General features: G+C 28.4%; 1 protein-coding gene across 1 annotated transcript in view; it reads right to left on the minus strand.

The window, feature by feature from the left end:
• Positions 1-16,756, minus strand: part of LOC132937074 (midasin) — a 34,330-nt gene extending 17,574 nt beyond the window's left edge. Inside the window, exons 1-21 of the mRNA XM_061003903.1 lie at positions 16,550-16,756; positions 15,230-15,442; positions 14,944-15,169; positions 14,723-14,867; positions 13,557-13,684; positions 13,057-13,350; positions 12,728-12,968; positions 11,418-11,589; positions 6,029-6,356; positions 5,751-5,967; positions 5,478-5,688; positions 4,946-5,411; positions 4,645-4,888; positions 4,189-4,397; positions 3,431-3,716; positions 3,238-3,348; positions 3,053-3,169; positions 2,643-2,957; positions 2,431-2,558; positions 2,162-2,340; positions 38-217 (exon numbers count right to left, since the gene is read on the minus strand). Coding sequence (XP_060859886.1) covers positions 38-217; positions 2,162-2,340; positions 2,431-2,558; positions 2,643-2,957; positions 3,053-3,169; positions 3,238-3,348; positions 3,431-3,716; positions 4,189-4,397; positions 4,645-4,888; positions 4,946-5,411; positions 5,478-5,688; positions 5,751-5,967; positions 6,029-6,356; positions 11,418-11,589; positions 12,728-12,968; positions 13,057-13,350; positions 13,557-13,684; positions 14,723-14,867; positions 14,944-15,169; positions 15,230-15,442; positions 16,550-16,593 — 4,454 coding nt within the window. The 5' untranslated portion in view covers positions 16,594-16,756. The remainder of the gene's footprint in view (positions 1-37; positions 218-2,161; positions 2,341-2,430; positions 2,559-2,642; positions 2,958-3,052; positions 3,170-3,237; positions 3,349-3,430; positions 3,717-4,188; positions 4,398-4,644; positions 4,889-4,945; positions 5,412-5,477; positions 5,689-5,750; positions 5,968-6,028; positions 6,357-11,417; positions 11,590-12,727; positions 12,969-13,056; positions 13,351-13,556; positions 13,685-14,722; positions 14,868-14,943; positions 15,170-15,229; positions 15,443-16,549) is intronic.
• Between the last annotated feature and the right edge of the window lie 4,498 nt (positions 16,757-21,254).

Consider the following 21,254-nt stretch of genomic DNA (forward strand, 5'->3'; position numbering starts at 1 on the left):
TAATATTTTACAAGATTAATTAAAAATTAATACTTACAGATGGTTTATTGTATTTTTTTTGTCTAGAAATGTCATAATTGCTCCTTCTTTATAAAACGTAAAAAATGCCCGCATACTATTATAACTGATATCACTGCTTGGTATTTGGCTCATCATTGATTCAATAAATTTTACCCAAATTAAATAGTCTCTGATGGTTATGTTCAACTTTAAGTAACTATGAAAGTAGTACATAATATGTAATTAATAAATATTACAGTATTCAAAATGTCAATTAAATTAATATATACAAATTAAAACTATTAAATAAGTAATAAAAAATTTTCAAGAGCATTATTCTGCATATACAGACTTTGTTTATACAGAAACAAAATTTGTCTTTTTAACTCAGTAAGTCAGTTTACAATTTAACATGTTATGCCAAGGACACTTTTATAACTTTAGAAGTATTCAAAAAGTAGATAAAAGCCATAAGTGACTGAAGATACATCAAAATATTATAGTGCACTAATGCACTATTCATGAGAACTTTGAATTATTTTAAATAATTTATTATTAGTTATAAAATAGTCAACATTTTTTAGAAATAAAACCATTTATATTTTATAAAATTAAATTACTAATTATTTTGAGCTGAGATTCTAATGCATTGTTTTCCAAAGTTGGCTAAGTGATTCTCGTTTAATAACATACATTTTTCATGTATTTAATAATCAGAATAAAATATAATTTATAATTATTTAATGGCATTCAATGGTTTTCAAGGGATTTCAAGACATATAACACTAAGGACACTACACGTCATAAATAATATGTTTACTCTAAAAAGTTAATTTGTTACAGGCTAAGGTTTTTTTTATCTAATTTAGCAGGCCTTATTCTAAAGTGCAGTTGGGCTTATTTTGCGTATTTGGAAAAGCTAGATGCGAACTTGATAATCAATTTTTGTGTAGTTGATTTAAGTTAATTTATTGTTATATTAATAAGATAAGACAAGCAAAATAGTAGTTCTGTAGTAACAAAGTAGAAACTTTGGCTATATTGATGAATATTTTGTTAGTACTATTAAACTTGTTGCTAACCCTGATTGCAATGCTAACATCAGAAATATATTTGACGGTTTGGGTAGAGATTTAGATTTAGCTGATCTAAATATGGAGAATACAGATTTAATGGAACATAATAGATTAGAAGAGTTAAGACTAATGCCATTGCCTAAAATATTGCAATATTTATCTGGGTCCAACGAGTTTAAAAATATTAGTATTTTACTTGCTCGTGTTATAGCTGCAAAACCTCACAGCGCTGACGTTGAACGATTAATAAGTTAAAGGCAATATTCTTAAATCAATAAATCGTCAATGCTTGCATGTTGAAAAAGAAAATGAATATCTTTTTGTTCATTTTATCATGCCTGCTCTTCAAAATTGGGACCCAAGATCAGCAATACAAATATGAAATATGGTTAAACCAAAATGAACGCCGCATTAAAGACACGCCCAAAGCCAAAGAACAAGAATGGTTTAGTGGGATATTTATGGAAGCAACAAAAAGAAAATCTGAAGAGCAAATTGAACAAAAATTTAAAAAAAAAGATTTAATATTGTGTTATGTATATAAATATTATAAAAAAAGTAAAGAGTTAATTAAAATAAAATATTTTAAACGTGAATGTTTATTTTGTTTCTTCATAATAGGTTAAGTTTTAAATTATTCCACCTTAAAGCTAAAAATGTTATCATTTTTAACTATATTTTGATATTATATTTAGAGATTATTAGTTTTATTTTTATAGGCTTATTTAAAAAAAAAATGCGCAGTTGATAAAAATCCTTAGAATAAGCCCTATAATTTAGTAATACTAAACGTAATTTTTCAAAAGGATTCATTTGACGCAAAAAACAAGATTATGAATGGCAATTGAAAATTAAATGAGAATAATTGTTTTTGATTAAAAATCCACGTAGAAGCTCAAAATTGTGCAAGAAACCATAAATATTCCACTGATACACCCTGTGATGCATGAGATAGACAAGACAGTAAATGTAAGTGTAACAGATCTATTTTTAATGATATAGATGAAACTAATAATAATTTGTATACCAAATAAAATATTTAAAACTAATAATTACATATACTTAAATTATAAAAAATTGCTTACCTTTTTAATTTTTCAACAGATTTTAACCAGTTAACAAAATCAACCATCGATTTACTCAAAAATAAACTGTTATCATCAGATTTCGAAAAGTTGTGATTAATAATTTGAACAAGATCATCATCATCAGAGCAACTCTCACACCAAATTTCTGTTAAGCGATTTCTAAGTGCTGGCGATAACTAAAACCATTAATTATAAAAATATATAAAAAAAAAATTGCATTTAAATATTTATTAATGTTATCTAGTATTTTTTTTTCTTTAACATACTTCTTTCTTGCCATAATCACCTCCGGGGTTCATTGTACCAACAAAACAAAACTCTGAGTGTGCAACAAGTTCTGATTCACCATTATCATCACCAATTTTTTCAGTAAGTAATAGTTTCCTTTCCGGTTCTGGAAATTGAACAATGTATAGTTATTTGTTTAATACTATTATTTATTAATTAGGTACTATTTTCAAATTTATTAAAAACTAACCTAACAATGAATTAAAACGTTCTAAAACACTATCATCAGCCAAAGAAATTTCATCAGCTAAAAACATATGGCCACGAGTTATTGATTCTATTAATGGTCCATCAACCCATTCAAATAGCCTCTGATCATTATCTTGCTCTCTATTTCGAACAGGTCTTAGTCCGCCAAGAAAGTCTGAACTTTCAGTATGCTGATGGCAATTAACAGTTAATAATTTTTTTTCATTGATTGCAGCAATCATTTGACACACAGTTGTTTTACCACAGCCAGTTTCACCAACTAATAATATGGGTTCGTTGAACTCAATTGCTTTACCTAATATCAAAACAAATAATAAGTATTATTATATGTATGTATCCATGCATAAGTACCATATATATGTTCTTTGTAAATCATAATATTATACTTACAAGCAAGTACCACCATTCTTCTAATGTTTTTGGACATATAAACATGTTTAAATCCAGTAGGCAATATTTCTATTTTTTTAAGTATATGGCGAGTTATCGGTGATGTTTCATCGTTTACTATAACAATTTTATTTTATTTTTAAAACAAAAATATAAAAATATAGTAATTAATGAAAGAATCTCACATGTAAATAATCTATCTAAAGAGAGTGAACATTTGAAATGTTTTTCTAATACGTGTAATATAGTTTTTTCCTCTTCTGGTTTACGAACTTTAGAAGCTAATACTAAAAAACCTAAAAAAAATATATAAATGTAATAAAAAGTAAGAAAAAAATGAATTTTATTGTTACTAAAAAAAATTAAAAAATTTCTCACCTTCATCTACTAAGTGTTGATTCCAATCATAATTATCTGATTCCTTTGCCAAACGATATCGTTCACCCCATCTGAATAAATCTCTTAGTGTTATAAAACCATGTTTTCCAGCAAATGCAGCACTTCCTTTTCGTGTTGATTGTAGATCTTTCATAACTGAAATTACCTTTTTAGAATACGACAAAGGAATTTCACAGCGTTGAAACAATATTGTTTCCAACTCATCGGCTGGAATCTCATCAAAATGCATTTCAATAAAACGGTTTTTGAATGCTCTTGATAATATCTAGACATAAAAATACAAGTCTACAATCAATTGTTTTCCATAAAATTAAAACTAATCATTATAATTATGTCAAAAATATTTTTGAACTATATATTACTATAGTATCATATCATAATATGCAAAATACTTTAAAATTCTTAACATTTATCAAGAATAAATTTACCATATTCTTAATGTAATAAGCAATAGACATTTGTTTGAACATAAATAAAATTAATATTCTAATATTTATTTTGATGATGCATTTTTATATACTAAAAAATTGTGAAGAGAATTGCAATCTTATTTTAGTATATAATCAGAAATATAATTCTGAATGATAATTTTAAACCAGTTCTCAATCTTTGAATATATTTGTATTAGTTTTGACTGTAATTTACTTATGTTCTATTTATTTTTCTAATATGTATAAGCCTTAATATTTTAATAACAACTACAAGGCTTGGAGTTAAATAAATAATTATGAACTTACTTTACGACCACCATATAAACCCGGAGGATTTTGAGTAGCAAATATTCTAAACCCAGGATGAGCTTTGATAGTAGTTTGTGTTTCTGGTATAAATAATTCACGATTATCATCTAACACACGGTTCAAAGCTTCTAACACGTCAGTTGGTGCTAAATTCAACTCATCTAATACAATCCAATGACCTTTTCTCATTGCTTCAACCAAAACACCTATAAAAATGAACATAGTTTAAAATTGAATAAAGGTAATATTAATTAATAATTAATAGAAGTATAGAAGTATAAATGGACAAAATATGGTGGAGTAATGACACAAGTTGCCATCCAAAACCCTGGTGTGGAACTGATGGATAACTACTTATTTAAGCAATACTACAGTACGTCTTAAAAAAGTTTAAGAAAATTAATTTAACAGAATAACTCTTACAAAACCAATGTACTAATATTCATTACTAACCTTCTTTAAAAACTAGTTGACCAGTAATAGATTGAGCAGAATATGAACCAATATACTCTTGTAAATCTGTGTGTTCGTGGTTATTAATACGTACTAAAACATTACCAGATGCTGCTGCTAAATAAGTGATTAGACTTGTTTTTCCAACACAAGTATCGCCTTGAATTAAGACTGGGAAGCAACTCAATGAAACAGCTCGAACAAGATCACGTAAATTCTTTTTAACACTATTTGTTAAAATATACTGCAAAATATTTCAATTTTAGTCAAACATATTTAATTTTAAATTTTATGTCCATACTTTTTCAGAAGTTGAAGGTTCTAATATTCCTTTATGAATCCAATAACCTTCAAAATGAATAAAAAACTCTGTATTGATTAAAGGTTTTGGAATAGGTTGATTAATAACTCCTTGAATCAATTTTTCACCAAACATAGTAATAGCTATTAATGACTCAACGCGTTTATGAGAGGAACTGTCCAACTGAGTAAGAAAACTTAAACAGAAAGATTCATACAACGATCTCTGAGCAGATTGACATGGATTTGAGGATGCTATAGACAATGCACGACAATAAGTTCTCAAACTGTAATGAGGTTTGTGCCCTGTGCCATCAACTAAAAAGTTTTCGGCTTCACGTCTGGCAATTAAGTAAAATTTAGATATAGCATTTAATTTTTGAGCAGAGTAGTCTGATAAATAGCAAGCTGTTAGAGTAATTAAATCAGATCGATCTGTTAACTCTTCAACGAAAAATTCTGTAAATCTGAAAAAAAATAAATTAACAGAAATAAAATATTAAATTACAAGTTAGTAATTTAATAGACAATACCTGTTTCTTATGCCAGGAGGCAAATCTTTTTTTCCCACATCTGTAGCCGGATTCATAGCAGCCATTAATCTAAAATTTGGATGTCTAGATATAGGTTTAGAATCAGTTTTTTCATATATAGTTACAGTTCCATCAGATTCAAGTAAACTGGATAAGCATTGTAATGTTTCAGCTGAAGCAAGGTTTATTTCGTCCAATAAAACCCAGTATCCTAAAAATGTATACAATAAATATATGCTGCTATGGATTTAGATGTAATTTCTATTGCCTCACCTTCTCTAACAGCTCGTATAAGACTTCCTTCTACAAACGCAAAAGCCATTGCAGTCTGACAATGTTTTAATTGAACTTCAAAACGTTTCAATTTTTCATCTAACTCCAACCAAGGTTTAACAGGATTATTATTCTTTGTGTTTTTTTTTATGGCTTTTTGTAAAACATGTTTCATTAATTTTATCAAATTATTCCACTCACGGTTATTAAAACAAGTCTAGAAAAAAATTTTAAATTATTAGTTTAACAATATAATATGTTTATGATGATTAATTTACTGATATATGGCCCAAAAATTTTTTATTTTGTTCAATATTAAACTCTGCTCGAAAAAGATTTTCAAACTCTTCTCTAATTGGTTTTATAATAATCTTTAATTCAACTGGTTTATATCCTCCAATGAGATCAACACTATCACTTTGTTGGTTCATATTTAAAACAGTTAATTTATTTCCTGTGTGTTTTGCTAATAGTTGAAGTGTTGATGTCTTTCCTGTACCAGTTTCACCGACAAGCAATACAGATTCTTTAGTAGCAATTGAACAAGCGATACGTTCCAAAAGACAAGAAGATGCGCGTGTTAAAGCAAACTTTGAAGAATTTGATCTGAAAAAAAAATTATACTATACTTATGTCTAGAGTCCGGATTTGTATGCATTTACATATTTGTAATGAGTGTATGCGTTTCGATGGGAGTAAGAAATGTGGACAATTTGTGTAACAGATAATGCATAGAAAAAATTTTATTTTGCATATAAATGCATACTTTAGAAATGACTGCATAGTGCATATTTGAAAATTTTTGCATATTCAAGCATATTTTGTATTAAAGCTTATTAAGCCAATTATTTTGTTTCAATTTCCTCGTAGAAATTATTATTAGTTCATTACGTATTGTTGGGAAATAAATGTTATTCTCCGTATGTTATATTTTTGGACAGTTTATGTTAAAATTATATCTCGTTTATCACAAGTCACAACATGGTCATCGACAACAATGCTGACTGGTTTTATTATTAGACTTATATTTTTTAAACACGCCGCGTAGTGTTGTCGCGTTGCCGTTGTTGGGCATAATCGTCATTCGTCAGTCAATTGTGCACTAGTGCCCCCATAACCTAACCTAACCGAAAAGTCGAAGCACTGTTCCAACTTTAATAAAAACATGGATTGCTCTTTATAATACAACAGACGAAACCATTTTTACCACGGACGGCGCTGTAGTATTTTGTCAATTGTGACAAAAAAATTGTGTGCTCAAAAAAATTTCAATTACAACGACACGTTGATACCGCTTTACATAATAGTGCTCTAAAACGTAGAGGAAATTAAAAAAAAAAACAATTATTTGTATTGGATGCAAAACCAAAATCCGGTAACGTTTTTAATGAGGATCTTTGTGCAGCTTTGGTAGTATCTAATATACCTTGGAATAAACTTCAAATTCCCGAATTCAAGAATTTTTTGGAGAAGTATACAGGTAAGCATATTCCTGACGAGAGTACATTAAGGAAAAATTATCTTGGTCCATGTTATAATAATGTTATTATTGCAATCAGAGAAGTTAATGGCAACTTAGATATTTGGATTGCTGTTGACGAAACAACTGATACAAACGGCCGCTACATAGCAAATTTAATAGTTGGCGTTTTAAAACATGATACACCAAGTCAACCCTATCTTTTAGCATGTAAAGAACTGCCTAAAACCAATCATTCTACAATATCTCAAATCATTAATGACAACTTAAGAATATTATGACCTGCAGGGGGAAACGATGAAAACCTACGGTTGTTTTTATCAGATACAGCACCATATATGGTCAAAACAGGAGATTCATTAAAGGTATTTTACCCAAATATCGTTCACGTAACATGTGTAGCACATATGTTAAACATAGTAGTAGAAAAAGTTAGAGAATTGTTCCCTAATGTAAACAAATTGATTAACAATGTAAAAAAATGTTTTTTAAAGTCACCTTCCCGTATTCAACTTTTTAAAGAAACACTACCCGGTTTACCATTGCCACCTGAACCAGTTATTACAAGATGGGGTACATGGATAGAAGCAGTTATATTTAATGCAAATAACTATGAAGGTATTAAAACTGTAGTAGAAAAACTAGACAATGATTTGTCGGCAAGTGTAGAGAGTTGTAAGAAAATGTTCAATTTGCCTACAGTAAAAAATGATTTAGCATTTATAAATATTAACTTTTCTGGACTCATTCAGGCAATTACAAATTTAGAAGATACTAAATTGACTTTAGTACAATCATTAGAGATTATGAAAAATATCATTTCAGAACTATCAAATATACAGGGTGACAAAGGTTCTATTATAAAAACTAAAATAACTCAATTGCATCAAAAAAATAAAGGGTTTCAAGTAATGGAACGAATTGGACAAATTATATCAGGTAACAATGAAATACAACTTCCAGAAAACTTCAACCCTTGCTTCGTAGCCAACATGAAATATGCACCACTGACATCAGTAGATGTGGAAAGATCGTTTAGTCTGTATAAACATATACTGAGTGATAGAAGAACAAATATGACACCTGAGCACATGGAAAAATATATTATTGTCAACTCTTTTTATAAAAATTAAAAATCATATATTGTATCTATTTATCAAAATATTTTTTATTAATAACAAAATTATGTTTTTATTGGTTTAAATTGTTTTTTTTTTTATAAAATGTCTTTATATTGTATTTTTTTCATAAATATGTACCAAAGATATGGTATTAGAGGATTTAATACATTTTTTATTTTTATTATTCTTAATAATTAAAGTATTTGTTTTATTTGTTGAATATATTTTTAAATATTTACTGTTCTTTAATAAGTGTTAAAAGTTGATGTCTATAATTAAAAAATTAAGTTCATATAATTTTATTGAATTATTATTTATGGAAGAAATTAAAAAAAATATATTAAAATGCATATATTTTGGGTATAAGAGCATATTTTTGCATATTATTAAAAAAAATAAGAGCATATCAAGTGCATATTTTGAAGTTTTTTGATGCATAAATGCATACTATTTTGGCCTTTTTTAGTGCATACAAATCCGGACTCTACTTATGTCTAATATATTACAAAATACAATAACAAAATTAAATTGGTTGGACAAATCATACAAAATGTACAAAAGCTAGAGGGGTTTAATTTAAAAGCTATATTTAATTTTTCTGCACTCAGAAGGGCAAAATAAATACTTTTTTTTAAGTATACAGGCTGATTCTTTTATCATTGAACACAAGAAATGTAAATATTTTTTATCCTTATAATTTTTTTACTTTTTTGAATGATATCAGAGTTTTAATTTCATATTCTAAAGCAGAATATTTATCCAAGTATTTTGAAACATAAAAATTGAATTTAGGGTGAGTAGTCTATTAGTTATAAGTATTTAAAGTTTGGATGAGCGGAGTAGTTGGCAAACATTTTCGCGGGGTAACCCCATACCACTCCACTCGCTCTTCAAAACTTTAAAAACTTATAACTCATAAACTACTTGCCCTAAATTCGAATTTTATGTTTAGAAATACTTAGACAAATATTCTGCTTTGGAATATGAAATTAAAACTCTGTTTCATCACTCATAAAAGTAAAAAACTTAAAAATTATAAGGATATAATATAATATTTTTGTCGCCGCCGCGACAATAGCAATGTACCGACCGACCGACCACACATAGGTATTATTAAGATGATTATATAAGTTATACAGTTATCACATAATATTTAGATTAGGCTGCGACCGGGCATTGTCCAGCAAGGGCGAGGCGCGGTGCGGCAGTGAGTTCTGTTCGTTCGTTGCACACAGTCAACGCAATAATTGTACGTGGGCACACATCGCCGGCATTTTATTAGATACATTTTTGGCTCGAATAGCCAACAATATTATTATACTCTTTGTAGGCGCGAATCGCCGTCAGTGTCTTTTATTATTATTGTAATAATTCATTGTGTATATAGGCGCGAATCGCCACAAATATTATATTGTTAGCATCGGCTCTAATAGCCGTTTGCATATTTTATTATTTTGTTGACATATACCGCAACGCTAATCGTCGGGTTATTTCAAACAGTATTATATTATAACATTGTCACGAGTGCGATCGTAATTTAAATCATATTTTGAATTATCATATTATAACTGTACTTAGTTATTGCTATTTAAATTATTGTCTGGCTTGAATAGCCAGTGAATTTATATTATTATTGTTGTGTGTCTATTATAAAACTATTATACAGGCAAAGGTAACAGCTGGCCAGCCGTGCACCGACAAATTGTAAGTTTTTTTTAATAATTTATTTATTATGTTATATTGCATTGTCGAGCCAGTGGGCCAAATTTATACTTTTACGAGTAACAGCTCAAATGGCGGCTTATATTATTTTATCGGTTAGGCCAAAAGGGCCATATATTTACACTGTGTATTATTTAAACAATTATTATATTATCGCAATTTACTACCATTTTAATTTTAGTTTTCATTTATTTGAGTAAGGTACCCGTCCAATATTCTTTAAGCACACACATTTACACACCCACCCACACACTAGCACTCTCTGGTCTTGCCCGGCGACCCCGTCCACTTCCTTTGAGTCGCTACACACACATACACATCTATACACAGGTCGGTCGGTGTGTGAGTACAGCGCGCGAAGTAATTAGCGATCGGGCCGTACGGGCTAACTATTGTTTCGTCCCCGGCGCAATCAATTTTAATAAGAACATTGTTTTGTAAATGACTTGAAACTATGTAAAATAATTTTTCATAAACATTTACACTTCTTGAAATAATGAGTGTTCAATGATAAATGAATCACCCTGTATATGAATCTTGATTTTTATCTTTAACGATTACCTGCATTTAATTTTTAAAAATAATTAAACAGACTATAAACTCAAGATTTCAATTTCTTATGATTGAAAACATGAAAACAATAGATAGTATCATCCATCACGTCATACATATTGGCTGAATATTAAAACTACATTAATTTCAATGTTCCAGAAAAATTCCCTAAATTTGTATGTACTAAATGATTAGCTTTAAGTTATAAGAATATCAGATATAACGAAAACATTGGCTAATACGAAATACAATTTAGATACTATATAAATATATATATTTGAATGTTATATAGCGACCATATAATATTGTTATCAGATGTATTTTTCAAATATTATAAGTGTAATTTATTAATTGCATGTGTCTTTAAAATAGTATCATGAAAATATGTGGTTTAAAATCATAAATATTTGTTATGTTTTTTAGTATTGTTGGGGCTGTCTTAACGGTTTTTCGTGTAGTTTAAAGTGTATACTATTCAATTTAATGATACTTTTTTTTTGCACTTTTTGTTAGGTTAATAATATGGAATTGTAAATGTATATAGTATAAACAAAATAATGATAATTATTTTTGGGTAATATTTAGTAATTTATAGTTATAAATATATAACAAGTATGTGTAAATTACTTAATCCGCTATAACTATTATAAAAAATTAAAAAATTAATTTTGGGTATAACGAAATATTCTTAACACCCTTTTTGCAGCCGTTATAAAATCAAACCCCTGTAGTTTATTTACTTATACACAGCAATACTTCTTTTATCATAAAATGAAAACATTGAATTCTTACATATCATTGTCTGTTAAAAAAGAACCAGTGCGAGGTAATGTAACTCGACCTGCAATGCAGTGTTTCTCATCAAGTACAACAGTTGGTTTATACTCATTTAAAAAAAATTCTGCTTTAGTTTTCACAACACCAACTAAAGAAGCAACATGACAAGCAAGTTCAAGTCTTGTCTCTGAAAAAAAATAAAAAAATAATTTAAATACAATAGGCAACACATTAAAGGCTCCGTCAAACAGAAAGCGTTATTTTTTAATTTGTTACAACGCCGCGTTATTCACACGCATGAAAGCACCACGTCGACGAACCATTTAACGCTTTAACGCGTTCTGTTTGAATCCTTTAATAAATAACTAAATTAATAAATTAAGAATTGATAGTTGTTTTTAATATATTATCATTAAAATGGTATAAATATATTTAAGTATAAGACATTTAATGTGTGTTCTATACTACAATCCACGAGATAAGTAAACCGTTTCCCCTACTTTGGGGAATTGGTGGTAACGCGTCAACGCATTGTGGTTGCCACCCAGTTGAGTTCTCTCGTGTGCCGGATTATAGGATTAATGATTATTTTAATAGATAAGAAGGTTTTATTTAAGAAGACTGTCAATATTTAAGGGGTTTGGTATAACGAAATTAAATTACATTTTGATAAGAATTAAAATTTTAAATATTAAATAAATTTACATATATTATAATTCAAAGAATTTAATAGTTTTAAGTGTTCCCTTGACAGTAACAACAATGTTCTTGAGTAATAATAATATTATATAGAAAAATGGTAACGTGCGGGTAAACTAACAAATAAAATATTTACCAAATGCTTACACTAAATAGAAGAGAATAGATAAACTGTGTTGTAACGTTTTATTTTTAGACATTAATACTCACTAATTTGTTATAAACAAATGAAAAAAACAAAAAACCATGAACCTTTACAAATTAATGTTTTAAGATTGCATAAAAAAAGATACAAAAATTGGTTGATCTAAAATATGTAAAATTTGGTTTCTTTGGCAATATAATGTGAGTCGCCAATCTAATCAATTTACTCAATTATAATTTATAATATATATACAATTACAAAATATATTAATTTTAAATCACACCATCATCTTAAGCACATACATATACTTAGGATGATAAAAAAAAATTCTGAAATACTATAGTAAGTTATTAAAATCATTGTACAATCAAACTACTTTTGTACTTTAAGATGTCAGCTTTAAAATGTCACGTGGCTATTCATCAAATCCTTAAATGATACTAATTAATTAAATTATATTTTAAATTTGTAATATATGTACTTGGATTTGCAGCACTACAGCAAAATATGTCAATTGCATCTTGGATTACTTTTAAAGCTGATTCGCTCGATGTCACATCATATTCTTTAACGATTCTTGCACACCATTTCATCAAATCTCTCGTAGAAGTTAATCTTCCATTTCTTTTTAAACTTAACATAGCATCACTATTATGAAATCCAGCAGAAAATAATAAGAAAACGTCAATGATTTTTGGGGCAATTGTCTTTAATAAAGGAAACTGAAAAAATTGTTTTTAACAAAATATAATCATATTAATTTATAATTCATATAATATATTATAATTAATGATAAAAATTGGAATTTACTTTAATTTCAATAACTTCAATTAGTTCGTTTTTGCTAAGTGGTTCAACATTTATTTGGATATAGTGTTTTCCTAATAAATCCGTTGCAATGTTTTGTTTATGATAGTAACCACTAGTGGTAGTTATAACTCTTTGAGTGAAAAACAGTTGAAATCCAGTAGCTGGAATAAGTCGATCTCTAAATCCAGGAACAGTTAGTGATCGACTTTCTACAAGAGAGACGAGAACAGCTGCCAAATCACTAGAAGCTGAATCAATATCTTCAAGCAATAGCCATTTTCCTTCAGTTACAGCCTAAATATTAAAAAAGAGTAAAAGATTTTTTTTTTTTTTTAATGATTTATATAAAATTAAAGTTTTATTTGAGTAATTATCTAATTATGTCATACTGATATATAACCCTTACACAATAAGAATGCATTGCTTAAAAGATAAATATTTTTTGTTATTTCAAGCTAATAATAATGATAATATAGGTAACAAAATTCATAGCAACTAACCTTTGTTAGAGCTCCTGGCTGCCAAACAAATTCTCCAGGTATGTCTGTGCAATGATATGATCCTAACATCATCTTAGAATCAGTTTCATCACCCAGTTGAACAGTAAGTAATTTTTCATCAGTATGTCCTATTTACATATTAAAGAAAAGCTTTACTATTAGCAATACAATAACATTTTTATTTTATTTGTATAATATACAGGATCAGCCTAATACAAAAAAAAAAAACAATAGTATAAACTGCTAAACAGTCACAGTCTTTTCGGGAGTATAATTCAATGATGAACTAAATTCTCAATTATTTAACATATACCTAATAGTAATGGTAATATGATAATTTCATACATTTAAATATTGTCAAATTAAGTAAGTCTTAATTAACTGTTTCATGATCACCCAATGGAATGATTTAAATTATTTTTAGTAAAATAGTAAGCTAGAAAATCCCTAGTTAGATAAACTAATAATAAATATTGTGTGTTATTTTAGCAAATTCTGCTGTTGAATATTATAAAATATATTAGTTTTTATATTTTTAAAAGTTTATAATAAGAAATAATTAATGTTTAAGACAACACTACACCCACATTAGTTGTCTCAAATGCGTAACATAGCAAATGTACGCTTAAAAGTTAAAGTTTAGCACCGTTACTTCAAAAACTAGGTTGAATTAATCTATTATGAAATTTAATGATTTTTATTCATAAAATTATTTACAATCTACATAGTACAATAAGTATGAGTAAATTGTAAAGTAATGGTTAGTGACAAGAGCTTAGCATTTGTGAACTCAGCAGTGTCACTGACCTGGAAACTTAATGGTAAAATCATTATATGTGATCGTATGTCGATTTTTACTATGATTAATTTTTTTAGTGAGTTTTAGAATATAAAATAGTGCAATTTTAAATGTTCATAACTCACTTAAAAACTAAACTATCATAAAATACCGCCATACAAACACAGATAATGTTCTTAACAAGTTTTATAATGGTTGATTCACTCTACTCACACTAATGAAGCTAAACATAAACTTCTGAGCATACATTTGCCATACAACACACTTGTCAGACAAAAACAACTAATGTGGGTATTATGTCCTCTTAATATAAAATACAAAAACATTAGTATAAAAGTTAATAAATAATTTATTGAATTGTACAAACCAGTAATATTTGCTAAATAATGTACTAAAGCACTTTTGCCACTCCCAACAGGTCCAACCAAACAAGCTACTTTTCCTGCTGATACAGCTAATGATAGGTTTCTTAAATTTTGTTTTGTAGAATTGACAAGTATAAGATCACTTGGCTAAACAATTCATATTTTAACATATTAGTACGTCATATTTAATTATGTTAAATAATTTAGATTTACGATGTTTTACCTGTTTTGGAGGCCCAACTATAGACAGAGATACTTCTTCAACAGTTGTGTACTGGTCTGGGTCTGGTATATATGATTTTAAATAGTCTTTATTACTTGAATTGGACCTTAAGTTGTATTTTAGCATATTTTCTTCATTGGTTTGTTCATCCATATGAAGTGAAATCAGTTTATTTTTTTCAGATTCAGTCAATTGCAATATTATTGACATACATTGACAAGCCAACCTTAAAAATAATAAAATAAAATAAACACCTTTTGTTTTGATTATAAGAACAAGTATTTACCAAACAACATATTTGTCATTGTGACTTAAGTAGCAATTGGTAAATTCTGACCAATCCCAAAGATTTCGAAAATGTTCAGCTGCCAAAGTTAATGAACGTAAAACATCTTCAACAATTTTTAAATCTGTATCGGCCATTTTCATTTTTTTAGCTATTGATGGTGAATTGTTAATCCAAGGTGGTGGATGTTGAGAGTAATAATCTAGTATTATTCTAAAAGTATATTAATAAAATAATTAATAACCTAACATTATCAGATTACTAATTTAAAAAATAAGTAATAATTTTTGATTTGCAAATGAAGGAGCGAACACAAGGGTTAAAAGCCTTGTGGGTGAAACTGAGGATTTTAGGGTTGGAGTTGGTGTGTATCAAGATTCAGTATTGAGTCCTTAGTTGTTTTCTTTAGTAATAGACGAAATTACAAAAAGTATACAAGGTGCATGTGGTTTGAATATGATGTATTGTTGATTGGAGAGTCTGGAAGAGGTGAACTATAGACTAGAAGAATGGTGAGGAGAATGCTAAGGATCGTAGTAAGTGGAAATTGAGGACCAGGGTGGCCGACCCCAAATAGTTAGGAAAGAAGGCGAAGGAAAAGAAGAATACATATAAATATCATAGGTATACCTACATAAACAAAAATACCTATATTTTTTAGAGTAATTATGATGGTTAAGGGCATATAAACATGGTTATAAATTTATTTTATTAAGATTAAATCAAGACTCTTAGAAGTTGGAGCCATTTATGTATATTTTATTAAAATTGCCTGCCCAAACATGAATAAATAAAAAAACTAAAACACTGCGCTACAGATAACTTCAGGCACATTAAAAAAAACTAGTGTGGTTTTGCAACACTCGTGTCCTTGTGGCATTTTTGTCAAAAGTATGTAGAGTTCATATTGACGCAACCAATTAAAAAAAATGTTTAATGGTTTTAAAGAAAATCAATGTTCTACTATTTCTGATGTAATTTAAAAGATCGAAACCTAATTGATGAGACATTTAGAGTTTATTACCAATAAAAAACCAAGTTTGATTCTCTGCGCTCTTTTTGAAACAAACATGGATATTAATAATGGTTCATACTTAACCTTGGATTATCTTATTTTGTACAACAGCTAAATATACAAAGCATTTGGGAAAATATATACCACATAGGTGCTTACATTTTGTAAGTACCTAGGGACCAACCTATAATTTATATACGAGAAAATAAGAATAAAGGGGCATTTATAAGAAAACTTGTCACAAAGGAATGGATATTATGAATGAAACAGGTTATATTTTAAAAATAGTAAAAATAATATTTCACCTCAGCTCGTCCACGGCCAGTACGTCGGGCTTTTCTTGGTCCATCACAAACAATTTGTCAAACACGAAATAATCGAAACCATACAAAGGTAATAGTGCCGCGTAATCATTTACTTCACAGACAATAATTAAAAGGCAAAAAAAATTTTACCAACGAATACGCCGCAATGACTATCGGCTGAAATGCATGAAAAAGACGCTCAAGAAATACACGTGAGTTTCATGTTGATCATAATAATATGAAGTTATAATCGAAATACGAAACTTGAAAACGTTATAATTGTAGTTAGTGCCGGACCTATGAGAGATAACCACACCTCCATAGCAGGCTGGTTAAGATAGTTTTATCATCTTATCACAGTCAATGAGGACAATCACCAACCGAGGTCACATAATAAATATAACATGATAAGTAATAACCACGGCTATAGATACTATCTTAAAATCGTGGTAGCTGCATGAAGACTATTATTCTAGACTATTCTCTTAGATCACATTATAATGGATGGAGCCATGTCCCAATATTTGAAGCACATATAAGCGACGAGTAGATGTACTGTACTATCTGGATCACGCATGCACATGTATACTCGTCGAGTATTTATGACAATAACTGCATTCTACCTGAGAACCCGTCAGTGATAACCAGTGATACAAGTGATAAATATGTAACGAGTATACTGCCGAATGTGCAAATAAGTAATAACTAATAACGCATCTCAACCAGCTACTCGACTCTAATATGTCCTTCAAATTGCTTACATAGACAAGATAGGCTACTTCATACTTACTAAACTTAATTTTCTATGGGCTATGGCACCATGGCTCCATCCACTGTATAGTCTGTATATGAAATATGAATATATGATAGAAGATTCTAGTCTTCATGGCAATAACTAATAACTTGGCAAATGGAAATCTTAAATCTTGTTTCCGAAATTAAAATTAAATATAATACCGATTGACGAAATTGAAAATATACTATTTTATTGTTGTACATATTTTGTAATAACTAATATGGTGTATTTGAGTGAAATGTCGATAAGACGACTTGTGGAAAAAGGAAGTTACTACTTGATTGTGTTTGTTTTTAAACATATTATTAGTATATATTACAATTTACAATCATTATGTTCATAATTCCATGATATTCCAGATTCTTTAAATGTTTAAAAGGAAATAGGTATCATCGTAAAAACAAAAATTGTTTGAAACAATTAATTTAATAAATAAAAAATATGAAATTCTCTACGAACAATGTAATTTCTAAATACAGATAATCGTTAAAATTATATTAATTACTTTGAAAATGTACTAAGGGCCAGATAAAAAGGCCCGCAGTCTGTCAGTTGCCCATCACTGGTATAAATCATAAGTACATTTTTTTTTTTTTAATTCACAAATTAATCCTGTCTGATATTACCAGTTGGTTAAGTTTTATTTTTACCAAGCCTTTTTCATTATTAGCAAATTTGGTAATTATTTTTTCAACATTACAAATGTGAACATGTAATGTTGTATTATTGTGCATAGAATAAACAAACAGTAAATCTACAAGTAAGATGTAACATCTTCAAGACTTCTAAAATAATTTTTTTATGACGCTCAAACACTCATCACCAAGTGTTCATATAATATATTAATGTGTCAGATGGAATACTTAAATCAATACCTATTTAGTATTTTTCTGCCAAAAGGCAGAAGAAACAAGGACTTACGGTCCTTACTTACAAAAGATACTTTCTTTGGGATGAGAATGCTTTTAATTAAGTGAAAAGTGGCACAGTAGACGTAGATCTAAAGACCTAACATTATAAATTAAATAATTTGTACTTTGCTCAAACCAGTTAATGTGCCAAAAATGTATTGTTGGGAAAATAAATTAAATAAATAGGTATGTACCTATAAATTATAATTTATAATATGTTGGATTTGGAATGTACTTTAGTCTCCATAATCTATATGGTACACTTGGTAAAACTTGACAACTTAAATTCTAAAAATGTTTGTTTTTATTCTTGTATTTCTTTACGTCCTTAAATTTAAGGCATTTTTACAATGCTATTTTTGAGATTTTTTAAGACATTAAAATCCCAGCTCTAGTCATAAGTCAAAACCAGAGTCACTCAGAAACTTAGGTTAATTATTCTCTCTACATTTTTACTCATCAGAGTATTTTATTGGGACGAAATTGATTTATTTTATTTTTAAATTGTGTACAGCCACTACTGTACTCCCTAAATAAAAACAGAAGCATTACCCCTTAAAACCACGAAGGTAAATTATATAAAGGCTTGGAAGAAGCCATAGGCATATTATGTCAATAAGCATATTTTAATGTTTGTCTATAACCTGTAGTCAAATATTAGTTTATGGTATTTCTATAAATAATAATGTATATTTGAATGGGAACCTACTAAAACAATTTATAAAGGAAAAAAAATCAAATTTGTACACAAATAAAGAAATGCCGGAAATGGGCCATAGACAAGTAAATTACTAATTTAATGTAGCTACTGCCCCCTAATTGGTGAACGAAGACAACTATTATTTGACATTTGTGGGCCGAGGCACCCAGTCATGCCGCACCAATCACACCATACTTCACCATTTATTAGTCCAGTTCCAGTACTGTTTAATTTATCAGTGTAAGAACACTGAAACATTAGACAAAATATACATATCCTAATTATTTAGGTACTACTGAATATTTGAACCAGATTTAGTAGCGTGTACCACAGAATATAACAATATAACTACTAATAGTTTCTCTTTATTCTAGTGTTAACTGTTAGCAAGTTAATAGCGCGATTCAAGAGTATTGAGTAAAGACGTAAAATGTTAAGTAAACGTAATAAATTACGATGTGGTAACATTTTTGAAATTTTATGATAACAATAAAAATGTAAGCAACGATTCTTTACGCCCATTTTTAAAATTACGACGGAAAAAAGTTATCACTCGATATCAGCCTGAAATCAATGATAGTGATTACTGATTTTTATTTCAACAAATATTGTGCTACCGAATGCCGATAATTCGTATTTCGTATTCCGTATTCGTATTTACTACTTAATACTTCAGTGTCCTGCAGTCAGTACCTAACTGCGTGATTACGATATAAATTACGATTCATTAGGTAACAAGTCGAATGTATGTACCTGATACTAACAGTGCAACGAATCGAAATTCATAATTTATATTAAATGTGTTTGCCTGCATTGTTGCAACTATTAGTCACTTCATTACTTTTTGGTGACCGCTCATAATATACACAATACAATTATAATGGCCGTGGACAACTTGAAACAGTTTGTTTTCCGCAACAAGGAAGTTCTAATGTTTATAGTGGGATTTGGAGTGATGCACGTTGGCTGGTACAACTTGCAGCGTAACAGTTCCTTGAATAAAGCAATAGCAGCTTCTCGCGATAAAGAAACTATTAAGGTGAGCATTGCTGGATTAAGTCGTATTTATATAACTCCTTTTGATGTCTCGGAAAGGTGCACACATGTTTGGCATGTATTTTATTTAAAAATATACCTACTCTGTTACTTAAAGCAGTCTGGAGTCTGTGTGTGATAATTTGGAACAATTCCAGAAACTTATATTTTCATAGCTTTTTAAAGAATAATTTATAAATATTATCTATTATATAAACGAGCATGTATTAAATTGTACATATTAGGTAGTTAATAAAAATAAATAGACATAATACTGAATTAATTTCAAATGAGATTGGTATTTGTTCAGAATAATGAAATTTAATTAGTAAACAATAACATGTAGTGTCTTAATAATTTGTAATCATTGTCCTATTGGTCATTACGACATTATCCAATTATTGAAATACTTAGTTGTTTTCCATATGACATCATGATGATTTATACTTTTTACTACCAAAAATCTACCTATATAATATTAAAGTAGAATAAAGTAGAAATATACCTATTAATGTACAAGCTGTAGTGCACCAGTTCAATCCCCAACCCAAGTGGTGGAACTTGATTGCTTTTTTTTATTTTGATGACATTTTTTAATTCATAATAACTAATAAACATACACATATAAATAACTATCTGATATAAAACAATACATAATAATATGATAAATATGTACTGAACCGAATATTATACAATATTTAATTTTCAAAAATTGTATTTACTTGTTTGGTTCTCACCAACTCTGCTAGTTTTAATTTTATGGCATGTTTCTACTTTGCTTTTGTCCTTGTCTATGTTTCTTTTTTAAAGTTCTGTATACCTAATCTAAATTATAATACATAGGTTAGGTAGTAGTATAAAATATGTGATTCTTAATTATACAAGTAATAAGCAAGTTTTCTAATTTTAATTTTCTAGTTTTTCTTGTTCTTTATAAATCTTGTATAATATAGTATTCTTGTCTATTGTAAATTTACTGTAATTTTTTTCTGTGTTTTAAGAAAAATTACTTATAACATATAGTTAAATTATATAAAAGATACCATTTTTTTAAATTATCAATGCCTTCAGAGATTTTTGGATTTTCACAAAGTAATAGCACCTATTTGGGAATATTTTCAAATAAACAAATAACATCATTAAACCAAATTTCAATTTGCTAGTAATGGTATAGATATATATCAGCGGTTCTTAAACGGTGGTCCGCAACACTCATTTCGGAAGACCAAAAATTAAAAACATTAAAATAATTAAAATCTTAAT

Source organism: Metopolophium dirhodum, chromosome 1 (assembly GCF_019925205.1).
Source record: "Metopolophium dirhodum isolate CAU chromosome 1, ASM1992520v1, whole genome shotgun sequence".
Lineage (NCBI taxonomy): Eukaryota > Metazoa > Arthropoda > Insecta > Hemiptera > Aphididae > Metopolophium > Metopolophium dirhodum.